At 38.5% G+C, this 17,554-nt stretch overlaps 2 protein-coding genes across 8 annotated transcripts in view; one reads left to right on the top strand and one right to left on the bottom strand.

Annotated features, from left to right (window-relative positions):
- The window catches only part of MAPK8 (mitogen-activated protein kinase 8), a 185,838-nt gene that overhangs the window by 101,057 nt on the left and 67,227 nt on the right, over positions 1-17,554 (bottom strand). The window lies entirely within an intron of this gene.
- Positions 1-17,554, top strand: part of FRMPD2 (FERM and PDZ domain containing 2) — a 79,611-nt gene that overhangs the window by 43,993 nt on the left and 18,064 nt on the right. For 2 of the 5 annotated variants that reach the window (XM_080401536.1, XM_080401535.1), the window contains exons 26-38: positions 63-210; positions 1,284-1,498; positions 2,763-2,861; positions 4,053-4,417; positions 7,036-7,330; positions 8,247-8,405; positions 9,048-9,222; positions 10,335-10,545; positions 11,746-11,783; positions 13,697-13,783; positions 14,224-14,288; positions 15,805-15,966; positions 16,837-17,008. In XM_080401536.1, coding sequence (XP_080257662.1) covers positions 63-210; positions 1,284-1,498; positions 2,763-2,861; positions 4,053-4,417; positions 7,036-7,330; positions 8,247-8,405; positions 9,048-9,222; positions 10,335-10,545; positions 11,746-11,783; positions 13,697-13,783; positions 14,224-14,288; positions 15,805-15,966; positions 16,837-17,008 — 2,191 coding nt within the window. The remainder of the gene's footprint in view (positions 1-62; positions 211-1,283; positions 1,499-2,762; positions 2,862-4,052; positions 4,418-7,035; positions 7,331-8,246; positions 8,406-9,047; positions 9,223-10,334; positions 10,546-11,745; positions 11,784-13,696; positions 13,784-14,223; positions 14,289-15,804; positions 15,967-16,836; positions 17,009-17,554) is intronic. The other 3 variants (XM_080401537.1, XM_080401538.1, XM_080401539.1) reach the window with 3 other exon arrangements.

Raw genomic sequence — 17,554 nt, 5'->3', positions numbered from 1 at the left:
AAGTGAAAAAAAATAGACTGAGGGTTCACTGTGTAACTGGAAGCTGTTCATCATTGTTTTAGACTGCCAAGCTGGTTCTAGAAAGGGGAGACTACCAACTGGCAGAGCCATGCTTGACTGCTAATGACAGAAAGGGGGACCAATGTGCAGTTGTTTCTGTGGCAACATCCTTCACAGATGGTACCAAGGACTATTGCTTTTTGACAGATGGTGAGTACTAAAAAAGGAACTCAGGGTGACTTCTTACAATGTGCAAGGAAGGAATGAATGAAAATGAAGTAATGAAATTTCTGTGGGTTTGAAGGAACCGCATACTGAATAAAAATACAATGTGCAATATTAATGGCATTGCCAAAAATCAATTCTGAACAAAATTATTTCCTATGTACTTAGACTTACAGTTGTTAGATATAGCTGAATTTATCGTAGGCATAAATACTGTATCTCTAAGCCTCCACAACATGGGGCTGGCAGGGGACATCCCTGCCAGTAGTCTATAGCACTCTGGGGCAAGAAGCAGCTGCGTTGGCTGCCAGCCTGTCACCCAAAGAGAGCACTGCCAGCACAACTGCTGATGCTGTGTCAGTGGTGAAGCTAGGGTGAACTGCTGACCCAGGGCAAGGACTGGAGACTGCCATCACTGGAGACTGCTATCACTTCATTTCTTAAAAGCAGAAGATTCAGAGATCACTTTCACTGAATTTAGCCAACAAGTAAATACTGTATCTTTTACTGTAAGGCTGTCTCATAACCAAGTCTGAACCATACTTTCCCATGGGGCAGGTACTCCCCTATGTTGTCCCTAGCAGAATGGGATTTGGCTGCAGTGTGGTATTTGGGAAAGGGCTGGTCTGTTGTTCTTGTCTGAAAAGAGCAGTAGCTTTGAATCTAGCTTATGCTGGTTAGTGCAGGCAGCTACAGAACACTCACACTCTACAGCTACAGCTCTACCCAACACTTACGGAAGAAAGTCAGAAAACCATAGCATTTGAACCTTTTTATGTGGTACAAAAGGTTTCTTCCTTTATGGGCTTGTACCAGATGGCATAAAGTCTGCAAACACACAGTGGAATAGAATCCAGTTCTCCCCATTCTGCCTGTACAATTTCAAGGGCTCATATAAGTTAAAGGAACACCAAACCCTTCTTCTGCCATTTATTATTGGCAGATCTACCTCTGCAGCACAGAGGAAAAGGTCTGCTGAAGGTATAAATTTACATCAGCTCCTTAGGGGGCACATATGCCACACCTCTCAATCTTTTTCCAATCCCTGCTTTGAACAGATAACATATTGGAAGTCAAACTTACAAAGAATTCTGGAGGCCTTGGCTTTAGTGTTCTGCAAATGGAAGGAGATGCTTGCGAACACCTTGGAGGAGCTATTGTCAGGATCAAAAGACTGTTTCCAGGGCAGCCAGCTGAAGAGAATGGCAAAATTGAAGTCGGAGACATCATTTTAGCTGTGAATGGGAAACCTATTCAAGGACTCTTCTATCAGGTATCAGGCAGTACTATCACTGGGAGCCCAGATGGGTAACATGTTAATAAAGACAATGGGATGAAGCTGCATTTAATCTTAATTATCACCATAAGGAGTCAGAATTTGCGTACAATGAGTTTGATTTCTATGTAGGATTCTACTCTAGAATTCTTATAAATAATTCCTTCCTAACAGAATATTTACAGAGCATTTCTTCAGCTACTTAATTTGTAACTTTCTACTACTGATGCACAAAGTCTATTGTTAGATGCACACCAGTTGTTAATTAGTTGGAATCTTTGTTGCTTTTATGCATAATTGAAACATATTTTCCCTGTGGTCATTTGTGCTTTGTAATGTCATGCTAAATACCATGCCCTAGATTCAAATCTCTACCAGGTGAGGTCAATCCAGTGTAACTTCTTTACCTGTAACAAGAAAATCTATACCCTCATGAAGAAATTAAATGGTAAAAAAGGACTACATGTAGATTTTTTTTTCATTGTAATCTTTTCAACTCATGAAAAATCCTCGAGTTTTGTATGTGAACATGCATTGAATAGGTATGAAACAGACCACCCACAGCTCATTCCTATCTTTAAATAGCAAGGGCAAAAGACAAGGTGCCGTAAGCCCTAGGCACCTGTGGGGATGCTGCAATTGTACTCTATTTTTCACTGTTTTTATCCTGACCTGGACCCTGTCCTTTTCCAGCAGTGTCTTGCTCCCTGACATACAGCCTTTTCACTCAGTTTGTGCAGATAGGCAGACAAGGTGTTTTGGCCTACAGCATGTTTTTCCCCTCTAGATTAAGTATTTCACCTCCTACTGTAGTTGCAAGTGGAATGCTACTGAATATAGATCTTATGTCAAGGAGGAGCTTTGAGAAAGTCTCCCTTTGGTTATGTCAATAAGGCAGTCTGTGGAGCTATGCTGGTATAATTGACTAAAGATGTGTCCTTGCCAAATGCAGTTTGAATTAATTTGCCTGAAAATCCTGTTTTCTTCAGGAAAATAATAATTTAAACCTATGTGTCTGTTGGTAGAACAAAAGTTTGTAAACAGAACTGACTTGATTTTAGATACACATTCACCTAAAAACTTTGGTCCACTTATATGACAATCATACAGTAGTGAATTTTGGCCCCCAGATACTGCTAAGAGGCACAAATACCAGGAATTTGGTATTCAGAATAAAAACTGTCTCCATCCCAGTTGGTAAGATGACTGGTGCTATAGACTGTGTTCCATAAGAAATCTAATATTCCTTCTTCCTGCTTAGGATGTCCTACACTTGTTGAGAGGAGCTCCTCCAGAAGTCACACTACTACTCTGCAGACCACCAAAAGGTGTTCTTCCAGAAATAGAGCAGAGTGCCCTGGTAAGGCAAAGCTTCTGTCAGTAAAACTTGCTGCTGTAAACCTGGAAAAACAGTACTACGTTTTCTATTGCCTTGAACAAGGCAACCTACCCTTTTCTCCAAGTCCCTCTATTCCATTTTTTTCCTTTCCCAGCTTCAACTCAACCTCTAGAGTTTAACTGATTCTTCCCTAGCAACCAAAATAATAGAAAACCAACAGATGTGAGATGTGTTTATCCAGTCCAACAACTTTTGAATTGCAGTACTGTCAATGAAGAGAAACAGCACATTTCCCAACAGCACAAACCCCCAAGCAGATCTTCTAGTGACACTTCTAAAAATGCTCTACTAGATCCTCAGCCAGAAACCGCAGATATTCTCAACTGCAGGTACTCTAACTTGTGGGCTTGAGGTAGCTGTATTACTCCGAAAAGTGAGGAAAATAAAGAACATTTCCTGTCCAGGCTACCTCTTAATAAATAAATGAAATAATGATTTCAACTGGTTATTCAGCTTCTTATTGATAATTAGCAGAATTTCTGGGGAGGGGGACACACATGACAAACAATAGAGACTGCAGAAACTAAAACAGTGCCATTAGGTGTCCTAGCATCATTATTCCTGCTTCTTGAACTCAGCTCAAGGACACTTACACAATACTTTTATAATGAACATGCATTTGCATTACTCTTACTCCATGTAGCATGGCCCACTCACGGCTCCAGTCCCACCAGGATTTATAAGAACTGTCCACAGGCAGATAGAAATGACTGCCAGGACCACCTCCAGATAACAAACTGGCTCCTGTTGCTCTCCTGCAACATGCCCTTGGCTTTTTCTGTGGACAGTCACACAGGAGTCAGATCCAGAAGACACTTCTTCACAATGAAGAGAATATAGACACAAAGTTGAGGCATGATATGAAAAGAAATAAAAAGGGGCCATCTCTAACAAAGAATTCATTGAGAAAAGTGAATTTGTGTAGTAGTTGCCTAGGTGGAATTCCTGAAGAACGTGGAAGACACATAAAGACAAAACAACCATTTCATGAGAGTACCTCCCCTCTATTCTTTCCTTCCCTTCCAGCTACCATTTGATATTTTCACACTCAGATGCTTATTGATACTGCCTCTTCAAATTACTTTGTTCTTAAAGGAAAGAAGATGGGAGATAAAAAAATGGGTTACACTAACTTTTCTGTTATTTTGGTAGACTCCAGCACCATCTCCTGTTAAGGAGTTTGTGGCAGAAATGCCAGGCAGGACAGAGGTAGGAAATAGTACGGACCAGTCTACCACTGATGGAGGCAGCACCTCCCCAGACCTTGAAGACTGCCTGGACTCTCCAGTGGCAGCAGATTTCAGTGAACCTCCTGAAGAGGACAGCTCAACTTATGAAGAGCAGGAAGCTGAATTTCAAGAGGAGCCCATACAGAAACTTATGACTCCCAGAGAAAATTTCTATAAGCATCTTTGGAAGTTTCATCAAGAAGCTGCTGGTTCTGAAGCCTTCCATTCCTTAGAGGAAGAAATGAAGCAGAACTGCTACTCACCATGTGAATTTGTATGGGCCAAAAGGTAAGGAATGCTGAAATCTGCTCTGCAGCCTTTCCTCTGGCTCTTAAGAGTTTTGAAAGTGAATTGCTTAGGTTTAAGTACAGGGTTATCTGCTTCTAATCACGGCTGATTACTAAAGATTTTGTTTTACTGTCTTACTCTGACTATCCTAATTTGCTGTCTGTATTTACTCTCATCAGAATTTTGTGTAAGTCTGCATTGCAAGACAGTTGTAAGAGTACTGCACTATATAACATTCATGCTTGTTCAGCTGAAGCTGGCTACAGTTTGAAATCAGTGGAAAGACTTCTTCATTTAAATGGGAATCACAGACTGCAAAAAATACAGGGCAAATGGACTCAGCCTCCTTTTACACTTGTTTGGATATACCAGACACTGGCACACAGAAGACAATCCATTCCATTTTAATCATCTTTTCCAGTGCAAAAGAATATAAATTATCACAACAGAAAGGACTGATGGAAAGACAAGTTAAAGGTTTCCTAGAGGTCTTTCACTTACAGCTCTAGTAATTTTATCTAGAAAGGAATTCCTATTTTTCTACACAGTCATTTGAAATCTTTTTATTGTTCTTGACATTCATCAAGCATAGAACCAGGCAATCTCTGGGGGTGTCAGCACTAGCTGGCTGCAAGTCAAGTTGGGCCATAATGGCAATTCATACTTTTAGCTTCTCTCTCTTGAGAGGTGAAGCTTCACCCACATTCACGAGTGAAGCTCCTGTTTACGTACATGCTTCTCTACTGCTTTTAAAAGTTCCATGCTCAGGGTTTCACATGGAAAATTCCTTTCACTCCTCATCACCACCAGTAAGAACCTTTGGAAATGCTGTTTTGAAAAACTTTAACTCCTTATTTTCCCTCTGAAGTCCAGATGCAGGGGTTACTATACTCCCAAAGAAAGTTGAGCTCATCAGTGGAGCATCCTGCAGGACCAAGAGTCATGTTATTCCCCGTGGTGATTTAGAGATGGGCTAGAAGCTGTGTTATGATGAAGCCGCTGCTGGCTCATTGCCTTGAGCTTGTGTAGCTCTGACAAACACCTTTCATACCCTCTGAAGGTCAATCAGGACTCCACTAGCGTATGACAGCTTCTGTGACACCCACATTGACCAATGTCCACTGAACACAACTTTTTACTGACTCCAAAAGAAAGGAGCAGACTGCATTTGCTGTTATCCTTAAACATTTCTTTTAATTATCCCAGTCACCTTCCACAGTATTGTAAGTACCTGTTGTTCAGCTATTAAAGCACAAAAGCACAAAATGTCAGCTTTGTTCTCAGCTTTGCTGTGCTGCTGGAGATGGCAAACTTTTCATTTCCTCCCTGCACATATATAAGCTAACAGACCAGATTGCTTCCCTCACTGAGGGCATGCAGCATGAGCCTACAAGTTTTTCTTATTTTCATCAGTATTTCAAAAGTACTGTCAAAGGCTACTAGCTATGCTATATCCAACCAAAATACCTGTTTTGCTACTGTGCTTTGTATTTTGCTTCAGACTACAGACAACTTCTGAAACAAGAGCTTAACACCGGGGATCTTCTGTGATTTCATGCAAGACATGCAATTTGTGTTCCTTTCAGTTGTGCATGTTTGCTTGGAGATGGTAGACACAGTTCAGTTCTATCAGAGAGCGGAAAGATTCTAGGCAACTCTTACATATGAAAGGACATGGCATCTTTGCTATATGAAGCATTAATAAAAGTTATGCCATTTTAAGTGGTTTTAAGAGGTATGAGGTTTAGCTATATTTCGGTAAAGATTGATATGAAGAAAACACATAGTTAAAAAATAAAATAAAATGTGTTCCAAGCATTTCTATTAGCTTTAATGATAAATTTAATGGGAGACACTGCTATAGTAGTCTATTGAGTTTATTAATGACAACAGCCAAAACAATATTAAGCACAACACACACGATTCAGTCTGGACTTGAACATCCAAACTGCTGAATACTGTGTCTCCAATATGGTGGAATAAAATCAATAACATTTAATTCAAGTAATTGAACAAATCCATTGATTTCTGTAGGACAACTCTTATGTTTCAAGGCAAGCATAAGAATAAAAGCAAGCTTACAAACAGAAATCAGGACTAGTACCTTTTATGGACAGTAGTCACATTATATTTCATGTTTGTGGTCTGTGCTCTGGTTATCAAGGAAATTCAGGAACCAGGAATGTGGCTGGCATTCCTTTTTCAAGAAAAATGCAAATGTGAAAGTTGTAGTAGTATTGTAATGTGCATATCACATACCAGATAAGTTAATTAAGTTTATGGCAGATGAAATAATTAGTGGTCTAGGAATCACCCAATTATCCTTTTCAAGAAGCAACAAAAGTATTAATTAATGTCTTTAAAAAAAAAAAAAGAGTGCAAGATTTTGCAAAGGCTGTTTTCAAATTCTGAAAGATTTTTAATCTTTTAACTACCTTTGCAAAATACTGATTAGTTATTTATTTTTACAGTATCAGTGGGGGACCCAGACAGCAATTTAATACCATAAACAATACTTCAGTTAAAATTAAAATAAGGTCATGCATAAGCAGTAGACTTTTCAGTGCCCATCTAATAAAGCATATAGAGGAAAACACCAGCATCTTTTTATTTTCCAGCCACAAATTTAATAAGAGTGGTGATGACCTATCAAACACAAAATGTATGCCCAAAACTCTCTCTCTAACCCCTATTGATGAAGAGTATCTCACTGTCAGCTCAGCATCTGTGACCTCACTTTCATCGGGAAGAAGCTTCGAGACACTCTGCACAACCATGGCAACCCCACAACCACGTGTTTGTGGTCCCTTCTCATCATCCCTGCCTGCTAGAGAGACACATGACAGTGACAATGAATGGGAAGACTTGGAGGAACTAGAGGAAGAGAAAGAAGAAAAGGAAAATTGCGCTAGGGTATGTGATAGGCACTAAATTATTAACAGGTAGAATGTGACAAGGGAAAAGAAACAAATTTAAAAATGCAACATTCTTAATCATAAATTTTAACTCATTATATATGCTATTTTTGCATGGCTTTTTTTTTTTTTTTTAATTTCCTGAATGTCCATGATCTTAATGCAGACCTTCCACTATGCCCAGCGCTCCAGAATTCTTTACCATTTCCCTAAGGCCATCTCCTTGCTCTTGCCGTCTTACTATTTCTTCAACTTTCCAGCACTCTGCAATACTATTCCCAGTGTACAAAGGCCTTTAGCCCTCTAGTAGCCTCTAAAATTAATTGGACTCAGCTACTTGGGTTTTTTCTGTCATGTTTCAAACCCATGTGGAAAATAGCTTTGTTACACTAATGTCCTGATAAGAAAGTATGATCCTTGTGCTAATTACTATTAAAAATACAAGGGTCAGTCCTGCCAAATGCTGAATATCTTGCATTCCTTCTGACTCTAATGAGCTCTGAATTCCTACTAATTTGAGAGCACTAGGGACAAAATTTAGCTCCAGCCATTTCCTTTAGTGGGACAGCAATAGCAATAACAACAATAATCTCTGCAACTTACTATTGTAATGCTGGTCAGCTCAGAGGACTCCAAGCCTTTCTTTACACATTTCAAATGCCAAAATTCCAGTCCCTGATGGCATTCTCTGCCTTATTAGGCCACATCAATCAATCACCATGAAGTTCCACTAGGTACAAAAAAATTTAATTAATTCTGGAATAAGTCAATGACAGATCAGAGAAACCATTATGTATGCTCTTATTTATACCATCTGAGGATCTGATTCCTATCTGCATATAAAACATAATGGAAGATGTGAATGAAGCAAAAGAAAAGCCTACATCTAACATATCTTGTGCTTATTTTAATAGGAAATGGAGATCTTTGTGACTTTGACAAAGTCAGAGAACAACGGTTATGGATTCTCTGTAGTTCTTAACAAAGTGGACACCTGCCTCTATGTTGATGAAATCTTGAATGAGCCTGCCCTGTCTGATGGAAGACTAAAAACAGGAGACAGAATCATTATGGTATGGTAATTCCTTGAGTTTATACAGAAAAGAAAATACTTGCAGATCAATGTCATTTAGTTTTGCCTTTCTTCCTTTCGTAGAGTCCAGTTAATCACATACTTAGGCATGCAAGTGCAAATGAATCATATAATAAATGTAATTCTGCTAACTTCAGTAGAATAAATTTCGAACTGAATATATTGTATGACCAGGCAAATAACACAAATCATCTAGCAGCAATGTAAGACAACTGAGACATCAAATGCCTTCCAAATTAAATGACAAACTGAATTAATGTAATAAGATAGGTGACATACAAAGGATGCAGGAGTTATGTCCTTTGTAATGTATGAATAAAGCTGGTTTTCAGCCTGGTTAATCTTTAATTTGTTTCACTAGACTGTTTTTTGCTACAAGACCTTGAGTTCCAAGAAAAAAAGAGCTATTTTTATGAAAGCTCTGCACTCAGAAAAAAATAAGTTCAAAATAGAAATCTCACTGCAATCTTAACTGTTGCATTTACTCACATCAAATACCACAGCAAAGCAGCAACATGAAAGTGAAAGCTAATTTAAGTCCATATACAAAATTCAGAATGGAGAGAGAAGTACAAGGTGGTCAATGAGATCTATGACATCATTTTACTGGTTTGTCATTTAGGTGAATGGAATTGATGTCACATCTTTGCCATGCAATGAAGCCCTGACTTTACTGCAAAGCTCTCCTCCTGATCTGCACCTTGTGGTTGGTCGTGCTGACAGTCATCCACGTCCCTCTATTAGGCCAGATGAGATTCCTGAAATCACTCTCACAAAAGGTGCCAATGGACAGCTAGGTGTGTGGTAAATATTATGCATGCTATTTTGGACAGAGATTACAGCAATCGTAAGATAATCATAAGCAACTGTGGTCTTGGATCTATATGATCCTGAGTGACCTTGACACCTTTTATGCTCTCTGCCACCACCTGTGACAAAGGAGTGGAGAGCATTATTTTGGGCAAGGCCTTAAAGGGGAGAATAATATCTCTTACTAGAACAATGAAGAGAGTTGCAGAATTGATCTTTATATTATCACCCTATCAGCTGAGGTTTCTGGAAGATCTCTGGTCTCATATTTTCATATTACTGATATACAGAAGTAGTTGGTAGTTAGATATTAATGTCTACTACCTGCTGAGATACATAAAAATCTATTTGGAGGAAAAGGGGGGAAAAAAAAAAAGAAAAAAAAGGCAAAGTTTGAGAAGAATGAGCTACTGGTTAGGGCAATAGTTTGCTATTCAAAAAATCTCTACTCAAATTCTTGATTCACCACAGACACGAGGCTTTATCTACATTGCGCAATACAAGTGATTAAAAAAAACGCCCACAGTGTATCTTGGTATGTCAGCAGAATGTGGCAAGTACTGCACACAGGTAGAACTGTAGACTCAGGAAACAGTATAGCTGTATTTGCTCAGGTACAGCATCCTGTTTCCAGTTCAGAAACTAGCTTGTTCAGAGAGTGCTTGAATATTGTTCACAATTCAGTTTTGCACTGTGTAGGTATCTCCTTAGTTGTATGCTTCCGTTCCCTGTCACACTCTAAAGATTGCAAGGCGCTTAAGCACTCTGGTAATGAGGGAGTTACTGCTATGCAGCTAAGTGTCTTACTCAAATGACTATTCAACATCAGGTGAAATAAAACATTATGAAACAGCTGAAGCATAGAGATAGACAATACCATTTAAGTTTTTTCCATACTTTTTTAATATCTGTTTTCATTTCACTATCCCATTCCAGCTCTTATACCCTGTCTCACTGGGGTAAGACTGTTATTTATAACATCAGTGATTTGTTCAGCCTATCTTTCAATGACACACATCTATTCCATTAGGCTGTATGTCACTGACAGTGACATTCAAAACACGCTGCCACAAAAGATGCTTTCTCTGCATTATTCTAGGCTTGAAGCTGACAGGAGGAGCTGGAAGCAAGTTACAAGGCATTTATGTGCTAGAGATAGTGCCTGGCTCTCCTGCCAGTGTGGAAGGCAGTTTGCAGTCACAAGATCAGATTGTTTACATCTGTGGACTGTGGACTGAGGGCATTAGCCTGGATGATGCAGTGAGAGCGTGTGAAGCTGCCACCCAGAATGTCCAAATCAAAGCCACAAGGTAAATCTGAGCAGACAAGGTAAACCCGAGTATACTCAATCTCAATCCTAATGTTGAAGCAGGTTTCTAAACCTCAACAAGTTAAACAATAAACCCAGGACAAACTACAAGCAAAATGCTTTACCTCAAAGTCTGAATGTTGCAACTTGATACATAACATCCATAAGATATCTTAACTCCTCATAATTACAACTAACAGAGCACAAGTAGACGCATACAACATAAATGAGAACTCTTCAGACTTCGTCATCCAAACACAAATATGAACCCTTTAACTGCCAGGCTGGCCACCATTTTCAGATATCCTGTTCTGTAGGGAAGATCTTTTATATTTCCACCACTAGCGCCAACCTTCTCCATACAATCTCAGATTGACAACTACAGGCAAGAAACTACCTCTGATGGGAAACTCCAAGTTGGTTACTTCCAACAGTCAACATGTTAGAAAGGTATTAAAAATGCAGCATTTAATCTGCCACATGTAACAAAAAGTCATCCCAGACTTGATCAATAATCTGCAGTTAAGAATTTCCCTCATCAGTTCTTGGCTGCAATTTAGATCTATTGTGTGTTCTACAGTCTGATATAGCACCAGCAGCCGTCCCGGACTGATACAGAAAGAGCTTCCAAAGATCTCACAGTAACCCAAAAACATGTGAATAACTAAGCTATATAACCAGAGAGAGCAATAGTATGTCTGTCACGGTTGTCTTAATGTAGTTCAAACTTTTATCGATGTTTTGTTAACTTGCACTGGTCTAGCAGATGAAGAAACTGCAGCGTCGTTATACTTCTTCCTGTATAAGCAGTTAGTAGGCAACACACCCTGATCATAAGAATTTACAATCTAGGGAAACAAACAGCAATAGGATAAAGGAAATTACAAAAGATTACTCTCACTGTATAGAGAGGGAACCAAAGCTGAATTGAAAACGTACCACAAAGCAGTTCTGTATTGGGACAAATGATTTAACCTGTTCGTTCTTTCCCCAACCCATTTAAATGAAACATTTCACTGTTGTAAATACAGTTACATATTATATATACTGATATAAATGCTCTTTAGGAAAGCATCATTAACAAAATCATAGAAGTACAACTACAACTCGGACAACTGACTTTCTAAAAATATTTTTCATATGTGCTTTACAAAGCATGCAGCTCTTAATGGCTCATATATTTCACTTTTTCTGCCCCCAGAAATGGCAATCCAGTGGTTCCTATAGAGCAGAAAAATAGTAAGTAAGGCTAATATTTTTGGTTTTCAGTTCAAAACTTGCTTCTGATTTTGGAAATAAGCATAAGGTATTGATCCATTGCATTTTAAAAGTTATTAACAGACTGTACCTTGGCATTCAGTATTTCTGTTATGGCCATCCTAAGGATCTGAAGAAAATTTGGTAGCTCTTTAAAGATAGAAATAAAATGTATAGTCCTCTTAAAAAAAAACACACCCAAACACTATTGCATTTTGCATAGTCAGTTTCTATTTTTTTTAATTTGTTGTTATTAAATGGGAAATTTATGTGGTCATTATTTTAACATCTGTTTTGATTGAAACTGTTCTCTAAGGGGTTTTCCAGTACTTTTTGAGCCTCTATTTAATATGAGCCACTACTTCATCATCTAGGCCAACGTTTTAAACTGTTATCAATAAACCTATAGAAAAATCAGAAACAGGCAGCACAAATATCTCTTAGTTAATACAAGAGCATACCTATCAGGGGACAATATTTAATGTTATAACTGTCACAAAACTTCATTAATAATCTGCACTACAAAGACTTGACCAGAATTGCTCTAGCAGCAGAAGGGGTCTCAGCAAGCAGAGGCTGCATCTGCACCACACCATCAGGTGGAAGGATAGGTGTCATGTCTACATCACTGTGTAGAAAGTCTGTTATCTATGCAAGTAATACTTTGCAGTGTACATTTGGCTGCGGTGTTACATCAGGCCTAACCCACAGTTTCATTTACTTGACTCAATATCTGAATTTTTTTTTATTCATGCAAAGATGATCTGAAAAAGTAACCCTGGACCAGAACTGCTCATATGCCTACATTTGTCTGAATACTGGCATATGGCTACCTCAAGAAATTATTCCAAGTTAAGGGATTTCCTACTCAACAACAACTATCCACGTCTTTGGTTTTGTAAACTGAAGCAGCTTATTACACTTACTGAAGAACAAGTGTCTTTGAGTTTACTACAAAACACAGATAAAGTTATGTGTACTCTCAGTTACTGTGGTATAACTAAATCACAGTAAATGTGTATCCTGGTAGGACCTTGTTTACCTATCCTTGCTGCATGAGCTTTGCAGATTCCAAGATTTCTCAAGACACCTTCAAGATAGGTTACTGCATCTGATTCACCTCTGATAAAGATTTATGAACTCTACAATAGTACAGTTACCTGCTTCTCTTATAAAACAAGATTCTTCCCTTTTATAAGGCACTTTAAAAAAAATCTATAGTAATTTTGTATTTGGTGTTCTGTTTGCTATCATCTGTGATAGATTTGTAGATAAATCTATAATAATTTGCTATTAAGTAAGCAAGGTTTCATTTTATAGACGTAGTTACAAAAATGCATACTAAAATTGCAAAGGCAACAGGGAACGTTTTTTTTGTTGGTGGGTTTTTTTGTTTGTTTTTTTAAACATAAGAACACTCATCATTTTCTGTAATTCGTACAGTAAGAGTACTTTATGGAAGACAACTAAGATGACCAAGATATGATAAAGCAAAACCCTGAAACTATGGGTGGGTGGGTAGAGGTAGGAGTGTCAAGAATGCATATTGTCTTCTTACATATCCATCTCTGCAGACATTAACACACCCTGCTTCTTCCTCTGCCTGATCACTGCCACATGTCTAGAATGACTCAATCTGATGTCTGATTGTTGTTACAGTTTTAGAAACAGCAAGGACTGAGATGCAGTATCTCTGCAATTCATAACAGTATTGTTTATATCACTGTGCAAACTGGCAAACTTAATCATGCAGTATGGCCTCAAACTGCCTCAAATGGTATCAATATTGGATATTGATGCTTTGTTCAATAATCTAAGCACAGAGTTTACATTCCCTTATGTACATAAAAGTTAGCAGGAGGCCTGTCAGAACAAACCTCCATGCATGCTTTTAGGGCCACCTGCTGAGACTGAGAAACCCAGTATTTTTTTCTCAAATGAAAACCTGCATTCCCAAGAACAGCATCTGCTGCATCAACATGGTAAGGCACTTTGTATTTTCATTTAGGGTTTGTAAAATTTTGTGCCCTCTCTTTGAAAGAAAGTAAGTCTGTATGTGGTTCCGTAAGCACCTAGGAAAGTTTAATTCTTCATAAACAAAACTGCCTCCCTCAGAGTTTCAGAGAACATTTATACATTACCTGTTGTCCATTTGGTGTCTCTGACCCTGTAACACGCAGCTTTTAAAGCTTGATTTGGAACCTGCTTACTGGGAGGTGAAAAGTCTGCAGGGATAATGCACAGACAGCTCAATTCATGGTTCAGGAGTGTAAGCCCACATAAGTCCACAGGAATTTTTTTTATTTATTTTACATGTCAAATATAAAATGTATCATTATGTCTCTGAATATTATTTTAAGTTTTATACCATTGAACATTTTACCAGTACAACTGTTTAAAAATTGTTGCCGCTTTTTCACAGAGAAACATTTGGATGAAACAAATGATGGTGCTCAGCAAAACACTCCCAATTCTCCAGAATGTAAGGTAAGTGACAATTTTATCAAGTTTAAGACGGCCCATCAAGTGAAGTGAGCTGTATGGAGGGAGACTTTTTTCAATAGTTTTATTCAATGTATTCACTTCCTCTTCAGTTTCTTTGAAAACATGAATCTAATGCATTTGGAGAGCATCCTGTGAAGTGTTGAATTGCTTCAGCATTCATGGACTAGAATGCGCTGAGCACTTCCTGGGGTCTGACTCTTCTGTTGCCAGTTTTCAATGTATAGTAACACTATTTGACGAGCTTAGTAATATAAGCATTACTTATACGCTCTAGCTCCTCTATTAGGTCTTCATAGACTCTTAATAGTTTACAAGATTAATCCTTAGCTTAGAAAGAAAGTATCACAGGAAAAAGATACAGAATATCACAGCACGGGATTCTGTGGAAAATAAGTGTAATTGTGAAGCATTTCCCACAACATCGTTGAAACCTGAGATTAACATGTTTCTTTCCGAAATTCTCTGATGGGGCATTTAAAAAATGGGTAAAATTACTCCAAACCTTTGGAGCATTATGCAGCATTGACATAAACGGTAAGGGTTTGAATTTGGAAAGAGTAATGCCATTTTTGAAATTATGAATTCCTAAAATACAAAGGTGTGTTCTTTGAAAAAAGAAGTAATTTCCATGCTGAACATACAATGCTTCAGAATTCTTACAAGTGCAAACATCACTTCTGTTTGTGCAAACGTGAAAAATAATGCTACTTGGAATTGAAATGACCCATGTTGGGAATGATATTTCATGGGAATAGATTTACTGGGCTTCTCTTGCTTGTGATTTGCAAAAGAGGGCTGTCTCTTGTTAAAATTAGACCTCCAGCTTGGCAGAAAAATTGGAACAATTTTCTCACTTTTGGTTAAGTCATCACTGTTACTGCTTCTTCTGCATCGTTTAATCCATGATGGCTTATCTGTTCAACTTGCTAAAATAATTTCTGATTATGATATTTGCAACATTGGAACTAGTCATGCTGCAAGTTATAAACATTTCTAGGTTGCTGCTACTTCTGACATAATACTTGACCCTAAAAAAGCAGCCGTTTTGAAAACTGAACAAAGGGCTAAAGCCAAATAGATGGGTCTGTAGGGGTTGCAAGGTTAGGGTTTTCATTATAGAACAATAAAAGAATGGAGTGTGTACAGCATTACTGTCATGCTGGAGGTGAGTGACTTGTCAGTGAAGGTGATATATTTGATATATTATAAAAGGATTACAAAAGTACGCGTTTCCTTGTTCTTAAGAGGTTATTTTCCCCTCCAGCAATTATTAAAAAAGATTATGGAAATATGTACAACTTTCATTCCAATGCATAGATGCAGCTGCTACGTTAATCACTGGAAGCTCTATACACTTCTTCAAGAGAAGGATCTATCCCATAATCTACATCAGTCAGTGAGGACTGTGAAGCATAATGGGATTCTTTGGTATTAAAAATGCAAACAACATACAGTCCTGAATAAACTCCACTTTAGACTGCATCCTTGTCTATTGCAGGACTTCATTATTAAGATTGAGCTGGAAAAAGCAGAAAATGGAAGCTTAGGATTCGCACTGGTAGGTGGAAGAAATGGTAGGGCTATCCTAATAAAAGCCATCAGTCCAGACAGCATTGCAGATCTAGATGGGAGGCTTCAAGTTGGTGACATCCTTCTCAAGGTAATGCTCGTTCTTTATTGTTTTGGCCCACATTTTCACTAGTTATACTACAATGAGCATTCTGTTCAGTATAAATGTTGTGCAGATTGGAAATCTGAGACTGCTTGGCATATAAACACGTAGAAGATGGTGTCCCTTGGCTCCTGGGGGTCAGAAGGCTGTTCTGGGACACCCACCCCTTGCCTAGAGTTTTGCTTCCTGTAGGACTGGGCCTCTCTGCAGCTGGAGGTGGCTGTTGGGCACTCTAGCAGAGAAACAGACCCAGAATACCCAGGCAAGCAGCAAAGTGCAACTAATCCATAGTGTAACTGTGCCCAGTGGGGATTACACGTGAAAAAAATCAGAGAAATGAAGTAACTGACCAGGCATGCATATAACAGCTAACCAGGAGAATACTGACAAGAACCTATCATCAGTGCCAGTTATGCATTATCAAGACAAGTAAAAAGCACTAGAATTAGAACTTTTGAATCTTTATTTAAAATCTTACTATCTTAACCAACTTCTAATATAAATATTTTTTTCTTTTTTACCAGAAATTATTTTTTCTTCCCTGTCCAAGAGTTTCAATACTTTTGTTGCTTTTCTATTTTTCATCTATTTCCATATCTCCTCCATCTTCCATCTGAACAGTAGGGGAAACAATGCCCTCTTAGTGTCTCAGAAGAGATGCAGGCTATACTTTTGTGATGTACTGCTGGCCATCACGGTATAAAGTAGTAGAGAGGAGAGGTCCATGAAGCAAGTTACTAAAATGCGAGGGGATGAGGACACACAAAGCACAAATAAGATTGCTCACTACTGGGTTATGTGATTTAAAAAAGCTTTCCATTACAGGAATCTGGAAGTACACATCATTGTATTTTCCAGGTGAATGAGACTTTCGTGTCTGGTCTGCCACGCCACACAGTTACAGATTTGCTGCGCAAGGCTCAAGGCACTGTTCAAATCACTGTCTGCCGAAGTATGGCTTTGCATTGGGCTTATTCAGGCAATCAGAGCAACAGTATGCCTTCCCCGCCAAACACAAAAGCAGAGCCTGGTAAGCAGCTACATCCACTCGGTATATGATAAAAGGAAGACTATGTTGTGCCTGAATTCAACTTTCCTATTAGCAAAATAATTCAATGTTACTAACTTCACAGTTAGTCCCACTTCATAGCTGTAGATACAAACACATTCTTCACTGTAACCTGCAGCTCTGGCTAAGCTACTTAAGATAACGGACTACAGAGAAGGAATGCCCAAGTGCGATTTTTAAGTCTACAATTAGTAGAAGCAAAGCTACAAGACCCTTAAAGATGCTTTAACTCAGCTTATGTTTTTAAGTCATGAAGGTTCCGGGTCTGATTTTACCCCATTTTATACAACTCACTGACAGAATCACAACCAATTATTGTCTCAGCTGCTAAAATGTTTCCCACAAATTTCACATCCCAGCACTCCTATCTTATCTCTTGAGAACACTGCACCTCCTGTTCTGTCCAGCAGACAGCTCCTCTCCTGTGCTTGTTCATCTTCAAATCCAGAAGCCTTTGCTCCCAGGTTGATTGCTATTAATTTGAGAGTGCACCTACCAGCATGGAGC

The sequence above is a fragment of the Falco punctatus genome (genome assembly GCF_963210335.1).
Source record: "Falco punctatus genome assembly, chromosome: 9".
NCBI classification, from domain to species: Eukaryota; Metazoa; Chordata; class Aves; order Falconiformes; family Falconidae; genus Falco; species Falco punctatus.
This window is presented reverse-complemented; position numbering and strand designations above follow the sequence as displayed.